At 37.2% G+C, this 17492-nt stretch overlaps 1 protein-coding gene across 1 annotated transcript; it reads left to right on the top strand.

Moving 5' to 3' along the window:
* The first annotated feature begins 8960 nt into the window (after window positions 1-8960).
* On the top strand, window positions 8961-17073 carry LOC112289248 (uncharacterized). Its single transcript, XM_090254494.1, has 21 exons — window positions 8961-9267; window positions 9804-9913; window positions 10307-10415; window positions 10752-10822; window positions 10982-11126; window positions 11282-11370; window positions 11680-11790; window positions 11899-12036; window positions 12338-12462; window positions 12670-12730; window positions 13134-13232; window positions 13362-13530; window positions 13680-13763; window positions 13902-14062; window positions 14500-14666; window positions 14940-15111; window positions 15244-15333; window positions 15680-15852; window positions 16272-16398; window positions 16519-16588; window positions 16719-17073. The coding sequence occupies exons 1-21, from the start codon at window positions 8961-8963 to the stop codon at window positions 16853-16855; spliced, it is 2715 nt and encodes a 904-aa protein (XP_090110620.1). The 3' UTR covers window positions 16856-17073.
* The last annotated feature ends 419 nt before the right edge of the window (window positions 17074-17492 follow it).

Below are 17492 nucleotides of genomic sequence, written 5' to 3' on the forward strand. Positions count from 1 at the left end.
TTTACTAGTTTTTTGTTTTTTTTACCTTGGTAACTCAAAAAGGATATATGTGGTAACTATGAATGTCATAGTTTGGCCTCTTCAAATTATTTCTGTTTGGTCAAGTGGACTTGGGACAATTCCACTTGAAATTGGATAAAAAATCAATAAAAAATAATAATAAATATGACTTTTTGGCAGTCATAGTACAAAGTCCCAAAGAATAAGTCAACCAATCATTGCATGTAGTGTTTGCAAGGACTAAATTCATTTCATGATATTTCAACTATTTTGATAGCTTAGATCTTGTAAATTTCTAAATGTTTTAACAAAAAAATTAAAAAATAAAATATTTTTTAAATTAAAAATTAGATTTTTATTCATATTTAGGAAAATTCTCATCACGTTGACAATTTGTTTTCAATGAAACTACCATAAAGTGATGTTATGTCAACATTATATATTATAACATCTATTGGTTGTTTGCCTCTACTATAAAGGCCAAGTTATGAATTATTTTCTTTCTACCAATCATATTATTGGAATCTATTATTTACTTATTAATTGGCCAAAATGTATAGTAGAATATAAAAGATTTTTCAAATAGATAAAAATAGCAACTTTGGTTGCAGGGAATTATCAAAGTCTTATCACAACACTAACAAAGTAATGTTTAGACATCCATTGGTCACAACAGTCTTTATCATGGAAAGCAAAAAAAAATGCAAGCTATTTGGATATGAGATCTCCAAACTTAGCCACAATATTATCATCTTTATCACTAATTTTTTTAAGATCCTAAGTATATATCTCTTAACATCAAAGAATTTATTTTTGTCATAGACATATATGTTGATACTAAAAATTTCTAAGATAAAAAGACTTAGATAAAAATATATAAAATTAGGTCAATTTAATATTATTTTATAGAAAAACTTTATAGTCATGGATTTGACAATAAATTGGTCACATGTTGCATATGTTAACCACTTGTTTTACAAGTTGATTACATATCAGACATGATAGCCTCTTATGGTACAAATTGATTATGTGGCACACATATTGAAAACTTACCTTGCAAATTAAATATATGTTCAATGATCTATAGAATGTCTTCTTATACCTCTATAGTTAGATGATATATATAGATGCAAGAGTGAAACCTTTTTTACTCTTATTAATATATTTTTTGTTCTTAGTATATGGATTGATGTTCCACCAATTAATCTATTTATGTAAAGATTGTAGTACAAGGTAAAAAAAAATTAATATTGAAGCTACATAATCTTAAAAAAATAAGTCAAGCAATTGATTGTACTATAAAATATGATAGTTGGCTTTCTAAATTTTGATTTGAAAGCTACACAAGTGAACCTCAACATCTTAATAAATAAATGATAATATTAATATCTTTTTAATATATACATTCAAAGATGAGAGACATGTAAATTAATGCACTATATTTTAAAGTTCTTATTATATAAGAAAAGATTTAATATTATTAAGAAAGATTGTGCTTATATTTTAAAATATCAATGCATATTATTCAACATCATCCAAAAAAATGATGCAACAACAAAATAAAGAGTGTGGTTTTCAAAAAAAAAAATGTTATAAAATAAGTTTGTCTATGTATAATAAGGACCCTATAACCAAAATCTTGTATAATATGTACTTAAGGTCATATTTTCTCCTAAAAAATCATATTTTGTTTTATAATAGTTGTTTGTTTAGAATCAAAAAATCACAAAGTCTTAATCTTGTTAGATTCAAGAGTCTCAACTTGTCAAGGACAAGAACTCGATGAAAGCTAAAGAGTAAGTGAGACTTTTCTCAAAAAGAAATAGGACAAAATAGAAATATGTATATTAAGAAAGAAACTGGAATGGCTATTGCCAAAATACAAGAAAACTAGAGACCCTTGAAACTAGACTAGAAGCAAGAAAGGAGTTGACAAGAGTGAAGAGGGCTTCACTCTTGCCTCTATATATACTATCTAACTAGAAGCCACATGGCGATGTTCTATAAGACCTCCAATATATGTTGACTTTCTAGGCCACATGCCTTTGCTTGCAAGGCAAGTTTTCTATGGATGGACCACGTAGTTAGCTTGTTCTTTAAGCTTCCAACATGCGTGGCACATGGCTAACTTGTTGACCAAGTTTCTAACCTAAAAGTCAACTATAGACTCCTATAAAGTCAAAGCAGCGTCTATGAAGCTTCTAAGAAGCTTCTCTAGAAGATATTACACAATTAACCTACTTTTACATACTTTTATCTATTCATATAGGTAATTATATGTATGTCCGTGACATTACCCCCCCTTCTAGGGACGAGTTCCACGAGGAGCAGTGATTATATATTGAGAAAATCTAATATGCGGCGAATTGTATTTGCTACATACTCTGATCTTTGTTCTCTTCGAAGATAGTTGATGGGTCCTCTTAGCCATCGATAGTGTCCCATTTCAGGGCGAGAAGACCACCCTGTTATTTGATCACTGTTGAGGCCTTCATAACTTCCTTCAAATAATACATTTGAAAGACCATCAGGAGTCGTTCCTATCTCCAATAATATCACCAAACATCGAGAATCTCTTCCAAGGTCGTGATACCAAACGCGTTGTATCTCACCATCTATTCGAGGAAGAACATGTCGTTCTTGAGGGTCTTCATTTCGGTTGCGTCGTCTTGAAGGTTGTGACAATCGCAATGTCTCATCCGGTAAGTCAGCAAACGAAGGTTCTTGAGTTGAATCCACTGGTTGTTGGCTCTCCATCTAATTAGCGTCACAAAATACAAAGAAGTTACAAACAAGGATAGGAAATTGAATGTTATCTTGCCTCAATCTTGTCTCTTTTATAAGAGAGGTTTTCATCTTGGTTTTGATGGATGTCGTTGATGAAAAACTTTGACTTTAGCTGATGCATTTGCTAGATTCCTGGATGGCTCCCATGTGCACTCACTAATATCATATCCGCACCAATGAACAAGATATTCCAGCTTATTTCGGCGCCGCCTTGAGTCTAATATCTCTTCCACCTCAAATTCTTCATTATTATCTACTTCTGTAGGAGGCGGTGGCATTTGTCTTCTTCCTTGTATATCCACTATCTTATATGGTTCAAGAAGAGACACGTGGAATACAGGATGGATCTTCATTGACTCCGGTAGATGTAACCGATATGCAACTGGGTTGATCTGTTCAAAAACAGAAAAGGGGCCAAGCCTACGATAGTCCAATTTGTCACAAGGTCGAGTGGTCTTGATATTGCGACGAAGTAGCCATACCTTATCACCCACGTTGAGTTGTGGTTGCTCTTTACGATATACATCTGCATTTATCTTTTGTCGTTCTTGAGCTTTCTTCAACTGCACCTTCATTATTGCATGTAACTCTGACAACCGATTTGCCATATCTTCTGCTGCAGGATTATCAACTTTTGAAAAATCAAAAGTATCAAGTCGTGGATGATAGCCATAATTGGCAAAGAAAGGTGTTTGTTGCGTGGAGGAATGTACCGTATTATTATAAGCAAACTCTGCCAATGGCAGAAGGTTTGTCCAATCATCTTGTTGGTAGTTGATGGTACACCTTAAATACTGTTCCAAGACTTGGTTTACGCGCTCTGTTTGTCCATCAGTTTGAGGATGGAAAGCTGAAGATAGCTTTATGTCCACTTTTAAAATCTTGAAAAGAGTCCTCCAAAATCTCGATACAAATTGAGTTCCCCTATCCGATATGATATCTTTAGGTAATCCATGATAGCGATAGATATTATCAATGAAAAGCTTAGCTGTTTCTTCACCTGTGATAGATTTTGTACATGGCATAAAATGTGCCATCTTGGTGAAACGATCTACTATCACAAATATAGAATCATAAGATCTTGAGCTTGGAAGATCTGTGATGAAATCCATAGAAACAGAAGACCATGGTTGTTCTGGTATAGGTAATGGCTGAAGAAGTCCGTAAGGTCGATGTCGAGGAATTTTTGATCTTGAACAAATATCACATGATTGTACAAAGTCTTTGACTGACTTCCACATTTGTGGCCACCAAAAATCTCTTGATATGAGTTCCAAAGTCTTATTATATCCAAAGTGCCCTGCTGCTGGAAAGTCATGACGTGCTTGAAGAACACGCAAACGTGCTTTTCCTTCTGGAACATATAGGCGTCCTTCAAAATATAATAGATTATTCTTGAACTCGAACTTAGAAGAATCATGAGACTTGGAAGAATTATTCTCGATATCATGAACAAGAGGGTCTGAGGACATACTGGACTGGATTTGCTTGAGAAAAGTTGAATCAACAGTCAATGTTGATTTCACTGCTCGGAGATGAAATTGCTCCGGTTTCAAGAGGACCGTTCTTTGTTGCTCAAAAGCTGCATCTCCTTCTTTTGGTGCAAAATAAGAACGTCTAGACAGGGCATCGGACAAACCTTGTTGTTTTCCTGGCCGATAAGTGATAATGAACTCGAATCTTGACAAAGACATACTCCAACGAGCTTGACGACGATTCAACACGCGTGCTGACATGAAATACTCGAGGTTCTTGTGATCTGTATACACAGTGACTGGACTAGAAGCACCTTCTAGATAATGACGCCATTCTTGAAAGGAATCCACGATTGCAAGAAGTTCTTTATCGTGGATCTCATAATTGATCTCGGCTGCTGAGAATTTTCTTGAATGAAAAGCTATCGGATGAAGTTTGTCATCTGTTCCCATTTGTGATAAAACTGCACCCAAGGCAAAATCCGATGCATCTGTTTCCATAAAAAATGCCTTGGAAAAGTCAACACGATATAAGACTGGTGCAGAGACAAACGATGTCTTCAAGGCTTCAAATGCTGCTTCCGCTTCTTGATTCCATTGGAATTTATCTTTATTAGTCAAGCGTGTAAGTGGAGCTGCAACTCGTGAGAAGTCTTTGATGAAGATCCGATAGTAATTGGCAAATCCCAAGAAACATTGGACATCTCTCACAGTCTTTGGAATCTTCCAATCCATGATTGTTTGGACTTTCTTAGAATCCATCATAAGACCATCATTTGAAATGATGTATCCTAAAAAGTCAACTTAAGTAGTGTGAAATACACACTTTTCCATCTTGGCGTACAATCCTGCATCTCTGAGTTTTTGTAATACTTGACGAACATGTATTTCATGTTCTTCAACATTCTTAGAATAAATCAGGATATCGTCTAGGTAGCAGATGACAAAATTGTCTAAGAATTCACGAAATACATCATTCATGAGATGTTGAAAAGCAGCTGGTGCATTCGTGAGTCCAAAAGGCATGACATTATATTCAAAATGCCCGTACCTGGTTCGAAACGCAGTCTTCCATTCATCTCCTTCTTTGATCCGTACTAGATTATATGCTCCTCTTAGATCTATTTTTGTATAGATCTTAGCTTGATTTAACTGGTCAAGGAGTCCTGATATCAAAGGTAATGGATACCTATTCTTGATTGTGATCTTGTTGAGTCCTCGATAGTCAACACACATTCGTAAAGATCCATCTTTTTTCTTTACGAATAAAATTGGAGCTCCTGCTGGAGATTTTGAATGGCGTATGAAATTCTTCGCTAAATTCTCGTCAATATATGTCTTGAGTTCAGCCAACTCATCTTGCGATAAACTGTAAATTGGTCCAAATGGTGGCTGAGTTCCTTCCTTGAGATCGATTGAACAATCGTATGGGCGATGCTCAGGAAGAATATCTGCATTCTTTTTCTCAAAAACGTCTTGATAATCCTGATATTGACTTGGAATGCCACTTGAAGTCTTTACGTTTTCAGAAATAGGTGCAGCATAAATAGCAAAAGTTGATCCTTCTTTTGCTGCGTGTATAAATGCTTTTGCACCTATAGGTGCGAGTTTTACTATACTAGACTCATGGTTTTTTACTTGGTTAATAGAACTGTTACTAATGCTCTGAGAAAAATCAAGTTTACGAGAAATCCAATCTATTCGAGGATTATACTTTCCTAATCATGATAAGCCTAAAATTACTGGATTAGAGGGAGATCTAATTATATTAAAAATTACGCAACTACTATGACCATTTATTACTACATCTACAGGAAGTATTTCGTGAGTTACATCTCCAGAAGACAACGGACGACCATCTATGACTTCTACGTGTACAGGTTTAGTTTTTTGTATTAATGATATTCTATGACATCTAGCAAATTCTTCATCTAAAAAACAAGCTGAGGCTCCTGAATCTATCAAGGCAGAGGCTTTGTAATTATTAGGTCCTAAACGCACATCTATTATAAAACAAGGAGATGGTTCTGAGGAGAGGATAGGACCTTTATTAGAAGTTGTACAAGATTCCAGCCGCACGGTCCCTATTGTAGCTGGACGTACTCGTTTTCCGACATACTGTCTTCTTTGACAGCCGTACTCCTCATTTTGTAGTTACGTCGCTTCTTTGGACAATGTTGAGCAGTGTGCTTAGGTTCTCCACAATATAAGCACAATCCTTCTTGTCGACGACGAGACTTTTCTTGCTCAGTGAGAGGTTTGAAACGTACCGCATCAATTTGCATATCCTCTACTTCTGAAGGTATGTGTTGAGGAGACATCGGTGTTGCCATTGAATTGTAGTAACGTTGAGGCCCACTTGTGCGACTCTCGGATCGAAATTCAAAAAGTCGATTGTCGCACTTCACAGCAAAGTCAATTGCTTGACTCAATGTTTGAGGATCAGGTAAATTAAGCATCAATTTCTTTACCTCATATTGTAATCCGTAGAGAAATTGACTCACAAGTGCGGCATCATCCCACTTGATATCAGTTGCAAGTTGTCGAAATTGCGAAGCATATAATGTTACTGATCGATTGCCTTGTCGCAAAATACGGACCTTGTTGGTTGCAACACGAATTGCATCATGTTCTCCAAACATGGATCGAAACTCCGCCAAAAAAGCCTCCAGATTATCCAATATTGGATCTCGTCGTTCAAGAAAAGATGAAAACCATGACAATGCTGAACCTGAAAGAAGTGTACCAATGAATCTAACTTGTGACTCTGGAGTTGGATAGCTCTGGGGTTGAAGTTCAATCACTAATTGGACCTGATTGATGAATCCTCGAAACTTGGATCTGGTACCATCAAACTTCTCGGGCAAGGCCACTCTCGGTTCTCTAACACTCGAAGGGTGTTCCATTCTGGGAGAAGGGACATGGTTTGGTGCAGATGTTGAAGCAGCCCCAATCATCTCTATATCTTCACTTCCTACCATTCTTGTTGCTCCTTGTGGTAGTAAATTGAGTTGATGCATCGCAAGCATTAACTCCCTCAATTGTTCTTGCATCTGTGCCATTGCACTCTTCATTTCAACAAGCTCTGCCATAGTAGCACTTAGAAAAGAGAAGATGTCTAATAACGCTCAAAACAAATAGAAGAGAGGAATTGATAACAAAGAAAATACTAAGAACAATATCAGTTTAAAAGAGGGTAATCCGCAACTTCTAATGCGCTTATGTCTTATCAAGAAAAAGGGGTAATCCACTCTTAATCAAGAAAAGACAAAGCTCTCATATTGTAAGTGTACTCTTGTCAATCTGTCAAGGACAAGAACTCGATGAAAGCTAAAGAGTAAGTGAGACTTTTCTCAAAAAGAAATAGGACAAAATAGAAATATGTATATTAAGAAAGAAACTGGAATGGCTATTGCCAAAATACAAGAAAACTAGAGACCCTTGAAACTAGACTAGAAGCAAGAAAGGAGTTGACAAGAGTGAAGAGGGCTTCACTCTTGCCTCTATATATACTATCTAACTAGAAGCCACATGGCGATGTTCTATAAGACCTCCAATATATGTTGACTTTCTAGGCCACATGCCTTTGCTTGCAAGGCAAGTTTTCTATGGATGGACCACGTAGTTAGCTTGTTCTTTAAGCTTCCAACATGCGTGGCACATGGCTAACTTGTTGACCAAGTTTCTAACCTAAAAGTCAACTATAGACTCCTATAAAGTCAAAGCAGCGTCTATGAAGCTTCTAAGAAGCTTCTCTAGAAGATATTACACAGTTAACCTACTTTTACATACTTTTATCTATTCATATAGGTAATTATATGTATGTCCGTGACATATCTTGTCTCAAATCTCTTTTCATAGTTATACTTCTATATTTAACTCCAAAATTCTATCAAAAATATTATTTTAGAAATTATTTTTTGGGGCCTACTTTTTATATGTCAACATTTATTAGACTTTTTTTTTAATATTTCTCATATTTTTTAATATTATATGTTTAATATTCATATTTAATTCTACTATTAATATTTTTAATCTTTAGTTTTTTATTTTTTTAACTATATGTTGGTTTGTATATTTGGATTAATATATTATGTTTTGTTATATATATATAAATATTTATAAAAATATATATATATATATATATATTAACAATTAATAAATAAATAGACTTGTTAATCATTTGTATTATAACTACATACTAAAATATACAAGACTTATAATCTATTAAATATTTTAAATTTTGTAGTTGTAATTTGACTCAAAATTTTATTATTCTTCACAAACCTTTTGAGAAAACCAATAAATATAATAGTTTCACCACATGAGTTGTTTTATTAAATTCAACTTTAATAATAACAAGCATATTTAATAAACTCTTCACAAGAACATTCTACATTAATTGCTGTAAGAGAAATAAGACCATGATATAAGAATATGTCCACTAAAAAACTCTCTAACCTTCATTTAAACCAACAAAAAACTTACATGTAGAAAACCGTAATCTTCTCTCTTTGAGAACAAAAACTTTGAGAAAAAAAAAAAATTCTTCGATTAATTAGAATTTAAAAATAATAATAAAAACTCAACCAAAATCATATACAAACATACATACACACATACAAATTTGCATTACATACTGTGAAGGTATTACCTCTACGCCAGGTGAGCTTGTTCCACGTCATCGTCGCCTTCTTCATGGCAACTTCCCCGTTTCAAATCAGTTTCCTGCTCTTGCCCACCCGTTTTGCCTCGTCGCTCGCATCCGCCATCGCTATTGTTGCTGATGGACCCTTGCTCTTGACGCAGGTTGCTCTTGATGGTTCCCGTTTTGACAATCCACACAGTGTTGGAGATTCTGGCTGCCGCGCTCTTGCCAAGTCTGGTGATCGTTTTCAATTACGGAGAGAATTTTATTTCTCGTCGCTCTTTCATCGACTACAGAGTGTGAGGTTGCGAGCTTTGACGATGAGGCTCGCTCTGCACTTGCCGCCTCATTCTCCTCGTATCTTTTTTGTCTCGTTCCAAAACCTTCTGTGATTTTGATTTACTTATGGTCTTACTGCGGATGTTTGTGACTTCAATTGCGAATTCGTCATGATATGCTGGAAGTCGGTCTTCTACTGATTCAGCCCCGGTAGATGTTCTTCCTTTGAAACTTCTTGCGGATTCAGATGGTGCTTTTTAGTTAAGTGCGCGGTGAAGAATGCAAAAGAATTTTTAATTCGCAGTGGTTTTAGTTTAGTTTTTTTTTTTTAAAGTATAGCGCGTGTTTTGAGGTCTTGTGATGTGTTAGTGCACAATGCACTTTCCAATTTGCCAGCAATTTTTCAAAGCATCTCAGGGATGGTAATTGGATCGCTACTGTTAATTTCGTGATTTTATTTTGAGGGAATCTTGCAATCCTTTCAGTACATCAACAGGCTGACAAGCTTTGAAACTACAGACACATATTAGTATTGCCCTCTGCTGTGTTATATTTTCGCGTTCGATGGCGTAGTATATTACTGTCGGAGTTAAACCTTGATTTTAAACGATTAGATGAAGATCTTGTGTCTGCGGTGGGATGGAATCTCTGCAACGAGCTCTACACATGCAGTGACGATCATACAATATGGCGATGGAATCGTGGTGGCGAACCTCTCAGCAAGGTATAAGGTGTACAACTGCTTGATTGATACGGCAGGCCTGAGATTTGAGAATGCTAGTCATTGTAAATCCAATCCTAGTAAGCGTTGGATAGATACTGTTAAATTTTAGGTGCATTCCTCTTGTCTATTTGCGTGTTGAGTTGGCCTAAACCCTGTATGAATACCACACAATAATTATTTGAAGATGTTCGGGGCAATTGAGATGTTGCCAAAGATGACCTCGCAGCTGTACGCTTTTTTTTTTGTGACATTGTTATTATGTTCCAAAGCAAGATTTTCAGTGGATCATGTTAACAACTGACACGTCTGCAGTTAGATCTTGTTTCCCCTCGGTCCCCATAAATTTTGATTTTCAAAATCTATTAACTGAAAGCATGCAATCTTATGGTTCAGGTGTGCACATTAGAAGCCTGTTTGACTGATATTCATTGGTTTCCATCCATGTCTCAACGACAACGGAGTGGAGCAGGCACAGATGTTTTTGTTGCAGCTTGCACTGACGGTAAATATCCGATATTAAAATTGCTACCATAGCTGCAATAAGCTCAAACAATTCGGAAAAAATAAACCTGTGTCACGCATGGATACTTATGATATGAATGATGAAGCTCGCTGTTTCATGTAGATTACATCTAACATTACTCTTCAGTAATTAGTTGCATTAAAAGCATGGGAGACGGATGCATCATGCACATTGCTCCTGCCTGGACGATTGGCTATTCAGTTAAACCGCCACTTGCTTGACCATGATCAATTTGAAAGAATAAAATTATAGGTAGAGTTAAATTTACGTACTCTTATGAAATGCTCTTTTAGGAGCGTTCTATATCATGAGCAGAGGAGGGCGGGAAGAAAAGCGTGTTGAGGCTCACGAGGGTGCGGTCATCTCTATCCGATGGAATTTTGAAGGTTTTAATCTTTTTCTAGGTTTTACCTCTTTTTAATTAAAATCTGCGTCTCTGAGATAGAGTCCACGATGCTGCTTTGTGTCATTAGTTTCAAATCCTCCGAAAATGAAATGTGTGGTCCGTTGAGATTGTACGATGAATGCTTACATATTTTGTGCAGCTTTCAATCCCTATGTTTGTAGTTTCTTATGACATAGCTTCGGCTATGGTGCTCATAGGAACTGCTCTTGCAACCGGGGGTGAGGATGGACTTGTGAAGATATGGTCAAGGAGTGGAATGCACCGATCAACTCTGGCCCAGAACGGTATGTAAAATCAAAATTGATAATAATTTGAAAGTAGACTAAGAGGAGAATTTAAGGTTATCATATCTGAGATCTTCCTGGTCTTTGGCAGTTATCGCTGGAACGCAGTTTTAACTTGTGTTTAATAATGTTGCATGGATTCAACATGACTGCAGGGCATGCAGTATATGCAGTTGCTTGGGGACCAGAGTCGGACCAAGTGGTTTTCTCAAGTGGCTCCAACTTGTTCATTAAACCCATACAGGTGCTACCGTCATCTCTTCCCAGAATTCGCTTATCTCACTTGTGTGGGGTCATTGTCATGGCATATGGCTGGGCTTTAACGGCCTGCTTGCAACAAAGCCCAGCTATGTTGCATATGGCTCTGGTATCTCGTCTGGTTCACAAAACCATAGGGTTTATAACGAGACTGCTAATTTAACTGTGTTCATCTTTAAGCGACAACGTAGACCACGATCCATGTACGAATATTGAACGAAATGTTGACAAGAAAGATGGAAGTTGATGCATGACATATTATGCCAATCAAAGAGTAAAATGATGGGATATGCAGTCTTCTTCCAAGCTTCTGCACTGGGAGGGACACGAAGGGCTTGTTTTGAAAGTGGACTGGAATCCCATCAACAATTCCATCATCTCTGCTGGAGAGGATTGCCGCTACAAGGTGCTTAGTGAAAAGATTTTGTTAAATTGACATAGCTATGTTCTTTAATTTCTCATCAATCAGGTCTTGGGATTATGTACATTCTGTCAAAATAACCATTGGTGGCAGGTATGGGACTGCTGTGGTAGGCTGCTGTATCAAAGCTCCAAAGCTGATTACAGCATTACATCTTTGGCGTGGTGCCCTTCAGGCGACGTCTTTGCTGTTGGGTCCTTCAACTCCGTCACATTATGTGATCTAGCAGGGGTACAGAGTTACTAAACCACCACGTCAATATTCCTTTCTTTCTGTGCAGAAACTCTGTGGGATTTATAAACAAGAATTATTATCTCTATATTTGAGGTAGCCTGTTTCTCTGGCGCCTTGATGCGATGGTATGGTGAACATACAGTTTCCGACTGTTAAGTGTCATTGTTTAAGTCTATCTCCGCCTGAAAGAGTTACATTTTAACAATAAAACTGTATCTCTAAATTCTTAGGTGATTCATTCCTCAGATTATTGGTTTTCTCTGCTAATTCCACTTGGGTTTCTGGTCGTTATCTACAGTGGCCGCACGGAAAAGAGAAGCTTAACACAGGCAGTCTTCTCAGTGTGGCATGGAGTCTCGATGGGACTCAACTCGCTGGTGCTGGTGGAAATGGCACCGTAGTTTTTGGGCAGCTTGTTGACAAGTACGATCACATTATATCAGTTCTATGTTCTGCTATTCGCCCGAAGCAGTCTGATTTGGTCTATATATGAAACGACACAAAAGTAACTTGCAAATCTCGCCGTATTGATACTTTGATTGCAGATATGGCATAAGTAGTGATCTAGTTGACTACATTCCAAAGATAATCTCAAAAATTTATGGAAAGTTTCATGGCTCCTGGATGTAGGACAATCGAATGGACCGGAATAATTGCGACTTTGGAAAATCAGAATCGCATACGCATTCAGGTCTGTGAAATAATGTTTCAGCTGGGAATTTTTTTTTTAGAACGTGTTAGTAACCTTCCTGACGGTTCATAGTTAGACATACATAGATGGAGGTTATATTACAAGTACTGGGAATAATGAATCATGAAGTTGAATTTGTTAGTTGATGAGATATTGCTGATATTATATTCATGTCGTAGTAATTATGCCAGAGTAGCAGTTATATTACTTGTCGCTTTTGTAGAAAAAGCTACCTAGAGGTTGGACTGAGATGCTTATTGGGCCTCTTGCAAAAATTGCTCTAAAAACGAAGGAGCATCCAGTATTTAGAAACATCGCTCTTGTGCAATAGGTGGTATTCAGCTCACTTGTTTATTCAGTCACGTGTAAAGAACAAGATGAGATTATGAACTGATTTGTGCAGAATATATTAAAAGACACAATTAAGGAGTTAGATTTTCGGGATCGTGTAATTAAGATGAGCCTTAGTTTCCAGCAGCTCGTAGTGGCCACTGCCTCACAGGTATACTTAAATTTTACGTATGTGAAGATTCGGTGAAATTTGTGTGGATTGTTTGGTGTTAATTAAACTTTCAACAATGTTCCGCCTTCAACATCTGTCTTCAACCTGTAAATTTTGTAACGTACGCAGTGCTGTATATATTCAGTCACAAACTGGAACACACCACACATCCTTGATGTCAAGGACAGTGTCATCCTGGTGAAGCAGTGTCGGCGCTACTTCCTGTTGATTGATTGCTTCATGGGATTGCAGCTGTTCACATACGAGGGCCGGCACCTCTCTAATCCCAAGTTTCAAGGTGCCGATCACCCAATCCAATTCGTGATATTTGTTGCAGTGAAGCATATTCTGCGCAAATCATGTACTCAACAAAGAAAACCATACATGTTTGTGATTTCACGGAGGAACTGCTTTCTTTGAGGCCTAATTTGTTCATGCACACGGCAGGTTTACGAACGGAATCGTTTAATCAACGAAATGTTAGCCTTTCTAACAACGTTTTCGCAGTTATCGAGCACAATGATAAAAAAGGTACACTGCTTGAGATCCTTATTTGCTTTTTTGACCATATACGTAGGTTAATGTTTAAAATGAGATCTGAAGGTCGGTGTTACGGAATTTGTTTTTTTAGTTACGTCATGTAGATTGTTTTAACCCCTGGTGGTGCAGTTGTACGATTCCTAGACGTGAACACAGGTAAGCTGGTGGGAGAGGTGATGCGCCATTCTCTGGATGTGGTTGAAATTGCGTTAAATCAGTTGGGCATCCTTGCAGATCAAAAGCTTGTGTTGATTGATTCCAACCGTGACCTCTTCATCTCTTCCATCAACGTAAGAGTTAATCAAAAACAATTCATTTCCTTTAACTTTTATGCGCACCTTTCCGTGAAAAGATGTTGAAAGATTTCTCTTTCTACACGAACGATGTACTATTTCGGACTTTACCAGCAGGTGGCAATGGTTTGGCCTCCTCCTTTCTATTATAGTATTAGATTACCCCACAAGTTGAAGAGGTGTTTCCTTCATGACTATTTGGTTTAATCAAACGCTTTCGCTTTACGTTTACCTATTTCCAGTGACTCTCAAAGACTTCTAATTATTTGGAAACAAGGTATTATATGTTTAGATGAAACTTCTGTAGGTCAAGAGAACCTATTCTGTTTCCAGAAGATCACGGATGTGGCAGAAATTGAGAAGTTACCATGACGTTGGTTCTCGTGTGTGGAGGTTTGACTTACACATTTAGAACACGGTGTGTTAGTGTGCAGAGACTTGCGTTATTTAAATTAGCCTCCATGGTAGAAAGCATCATGTGGAACGAGGTTGCTGACATATTGGTAGCTGTAGCTGACCGAAGATTGGTGGTGTGGTACTATCCGCACGCTCCAACTGTAGACAAGGATCTTCTTCAGTATGTAAAGCTCACAAAAGATTGGTAAGTATCGTTATGCTTAGTGCATCATTGTGCCTGCTTTCGTACATATCCTGCAGTCTTATCTTTTTTGTCAAGTGAATGTGTAAAGATTATACTCCTAATTGCTGAAATTTAAAAAGGCAGCATAATGATTGAAGCGTTTTATTTTCAAGGAAGATTGATAAGCGTTGACTAAAATTACTACCATTGAAGTAGAAACCAGTATCGGAACCTTTCTTAAAGACCTAGTTCATTTCAGAAATTCGGTGCGGTTGCAATGCTCGTTTCTTGCAGCAATATTGGGAAGAACGCGAGGTTTCTAAGTTTCTATGGGCCTCAATGTACGGTTCAACGCGCAGATGGTGCATCCATATCTACAAATGTTTCTCCGCACCCTTTTCTTCTCTTTGAACATGTTAATGCCAAGCAGTGGGACCAAGCGCTACGATTGTGCCGCCATGTTAAGGCAAGCAAGAGTAGTTTTTACTAAAGTAGTCGCTTTCATTTAACTTGCAGACCTTGGATTAATGTATGCAAGATCAGTACACGCCTTGTTGAGTATGTTTACTCATTTATCATGTCCTGAATCTGGTCGCAGGACAATCTTCTGTGGGCATGTCTAGCTGGCGCATCTATGGCAGCCAAAGAGTTGAGTGTGGCGGAGATGGCATATGCTGCACTTGATGAGGTGCATAAGTGGTAGCCTAAAAGCATGTGGTTTTCTTTCAGCTTCGTAACAAGAATATTGCAAGTTTAACCAGACGCTTCACAATTCTGCATGGACAATGGACAAGCTACATTCGTTGTTTGTTCCTTTTACCAGCAATGATGTCTCGTGTTATCTTCAGACCACCATCACCAGGGCTAATGCTCCAGAAGTCTATTTTTGGATCTGTGAGATGCAAACATGCCCATGAGATGGAGAATTTTTAGCAACGGATGACCTTAGGTGGCCACACTGACCAGTTACCAAATTCTTTTTACATTTAATAACAACTACTGATTCTCGCAAGGATTCCGGACATCGGGTGCAGGTTGATAAAGTTCATTACATAATTTACATGAAAGATCTTCCCTGTGAAGAAGCTCGACAAGCCGAGCTGATGCTGTTTCGGAGGCGTTCGGAGGAGGCCGAATCGATACTCCTCCAAGCGGGCCTCACTTATCGGGCCATTAGTCTCAATATTCGACTTTTCAACTGGGATAGGTACATCTCAAATTGGAAACATGAACTGGAAAATATTTCAGTTGTTGTCCTGTAAATCAGAAGGTCTCGCTACAGTATGAAGGCTAGTGCTGGGGAACATCATCTACATGACATTTTATCCATGTTCATCCATATTCTTCAGTATGCTAGTTCATGAATGTAGGACTACCTTCATCTAGGTGGAACATGCCGTTTTCTTCACTTCTTGCCAGAAATCTTGAGAAGCAGTGTCCTGTGTCTAAGCGACACAAGTGAATTACAATGGTTGGTGGGTCCAATTGGGAGTATACCGAGAATGTATCTGTGTTTGTCACCTGAAGTTCTCAGCATGTATTTTTCTTCACACTCTCAAGAATCTTTTTTACGAAAGACATCGAGTGAGCGCCGAATAATAGATACCTGATGGCTACTTTTTGCAGAGCTTTAGAACTAGCATTATCATACAAGAAGACACACTTGGATACTGTGCTATGGTACAGGCAAAAGTACCTGCAGAAAACCAAACATGAGGAGACAAAAGAGCAGTTCATTCATTTTGCTCAACAGGTGGCCACTTCCTTTTGCTATTGAAATCCAACCTGTATAGTAGGTTCGCATCAACTCTACAATAGGTTGAGGGATTAATATCTGACGAAGAGAAAGACGATCATCTTGCACATGATGCAGGTAGTCATCAACGTAGACCATATCAAAGAGAAAATTAAAGAGGAGAAAGAGAGAGAACGTCGACGGTCAGGTACTACAATTTTTGGCTGCTTTGTTATATATCTATGTCTGCGTAGTATCCACTCACTAATGCTTCCGACTCTGAAGCTGGAGTCTTTCTTAAACTTTCATGCATTAAATCTTTCTTATGCTATTTCCAGGCGCAAACCCTTTGCAAACAAAGCCAATGTGGAATATATCTCATCGTGACATGCCCGCATTTACTAAAGCTGGTCTTATAAGTGGTACCAAGTCGGAATCCTCAAATCTGCTCTCTAATACAGTTCAAATTGCGTAGCAGTTGTAATCTAAGGAAATTGCAATCTCCAGCGTCTAGATGATGTTCAACAACTGTTGGATCGGAAAATAAGGTGACAATTTTTCAACATGTATCGGGTAGCATGAAAGAAAATTAATCACTAGTTCCTTGACGCTCTTTCAGTGATTTTCAAAACAGCCTTAAACTTTGCAAAGTTTTCGTAAGTTTACTTTCAAAGCAAATGTGTTTCTTCAAAATTTACTAGTTTTTTGTTTTTTTTACCTTGGTAACTCAAAAAGGATATATGTGGTAACTATGAATGTCATAGTTTGGCCTCTTCAAATTATTTCTGTTTGGTCAAGTGGACTTGGGACAATTCCACTTGAAATTGGATAAAAAATCAATAAAAAATAATAATAAATATGACTTTTTGGCAGTCATAGTACAAAGTCCCAAAGAATAAGTCAACCAATCATTGCATGTAGTGTTTGCAAGGACTAAATTCATTTCATGATATTTCAACTATTTTGATAGCTTAGATCTTGTAAATTTCTAAATGTTTTAACAAAAAAATTAAAAAATAAAATATTTTTTAAATTAAAAATTAGATTTTTATTCATATTTAGGAAAATTCTCATCACGTTGACAATTTGTTTTCAATGAAACTACCATAAAG

The sequence above is a fragment of the Physcomitrium patens genome, chromosome 12 (genome assembly GCF_059467195.1).
Source record: "Physcomitrium patens ecotype Gransden chromosome 12, ASM5946719v1, whole genome shotgun sequence".
Taxonomy (NCBI): domain Eukaryota; kingdom Viridiplantae; phylum Streptophyta; class Bryopsida; order Funariales; family Funariaceae; genus Physcomitrium; species Physcomitrium patens.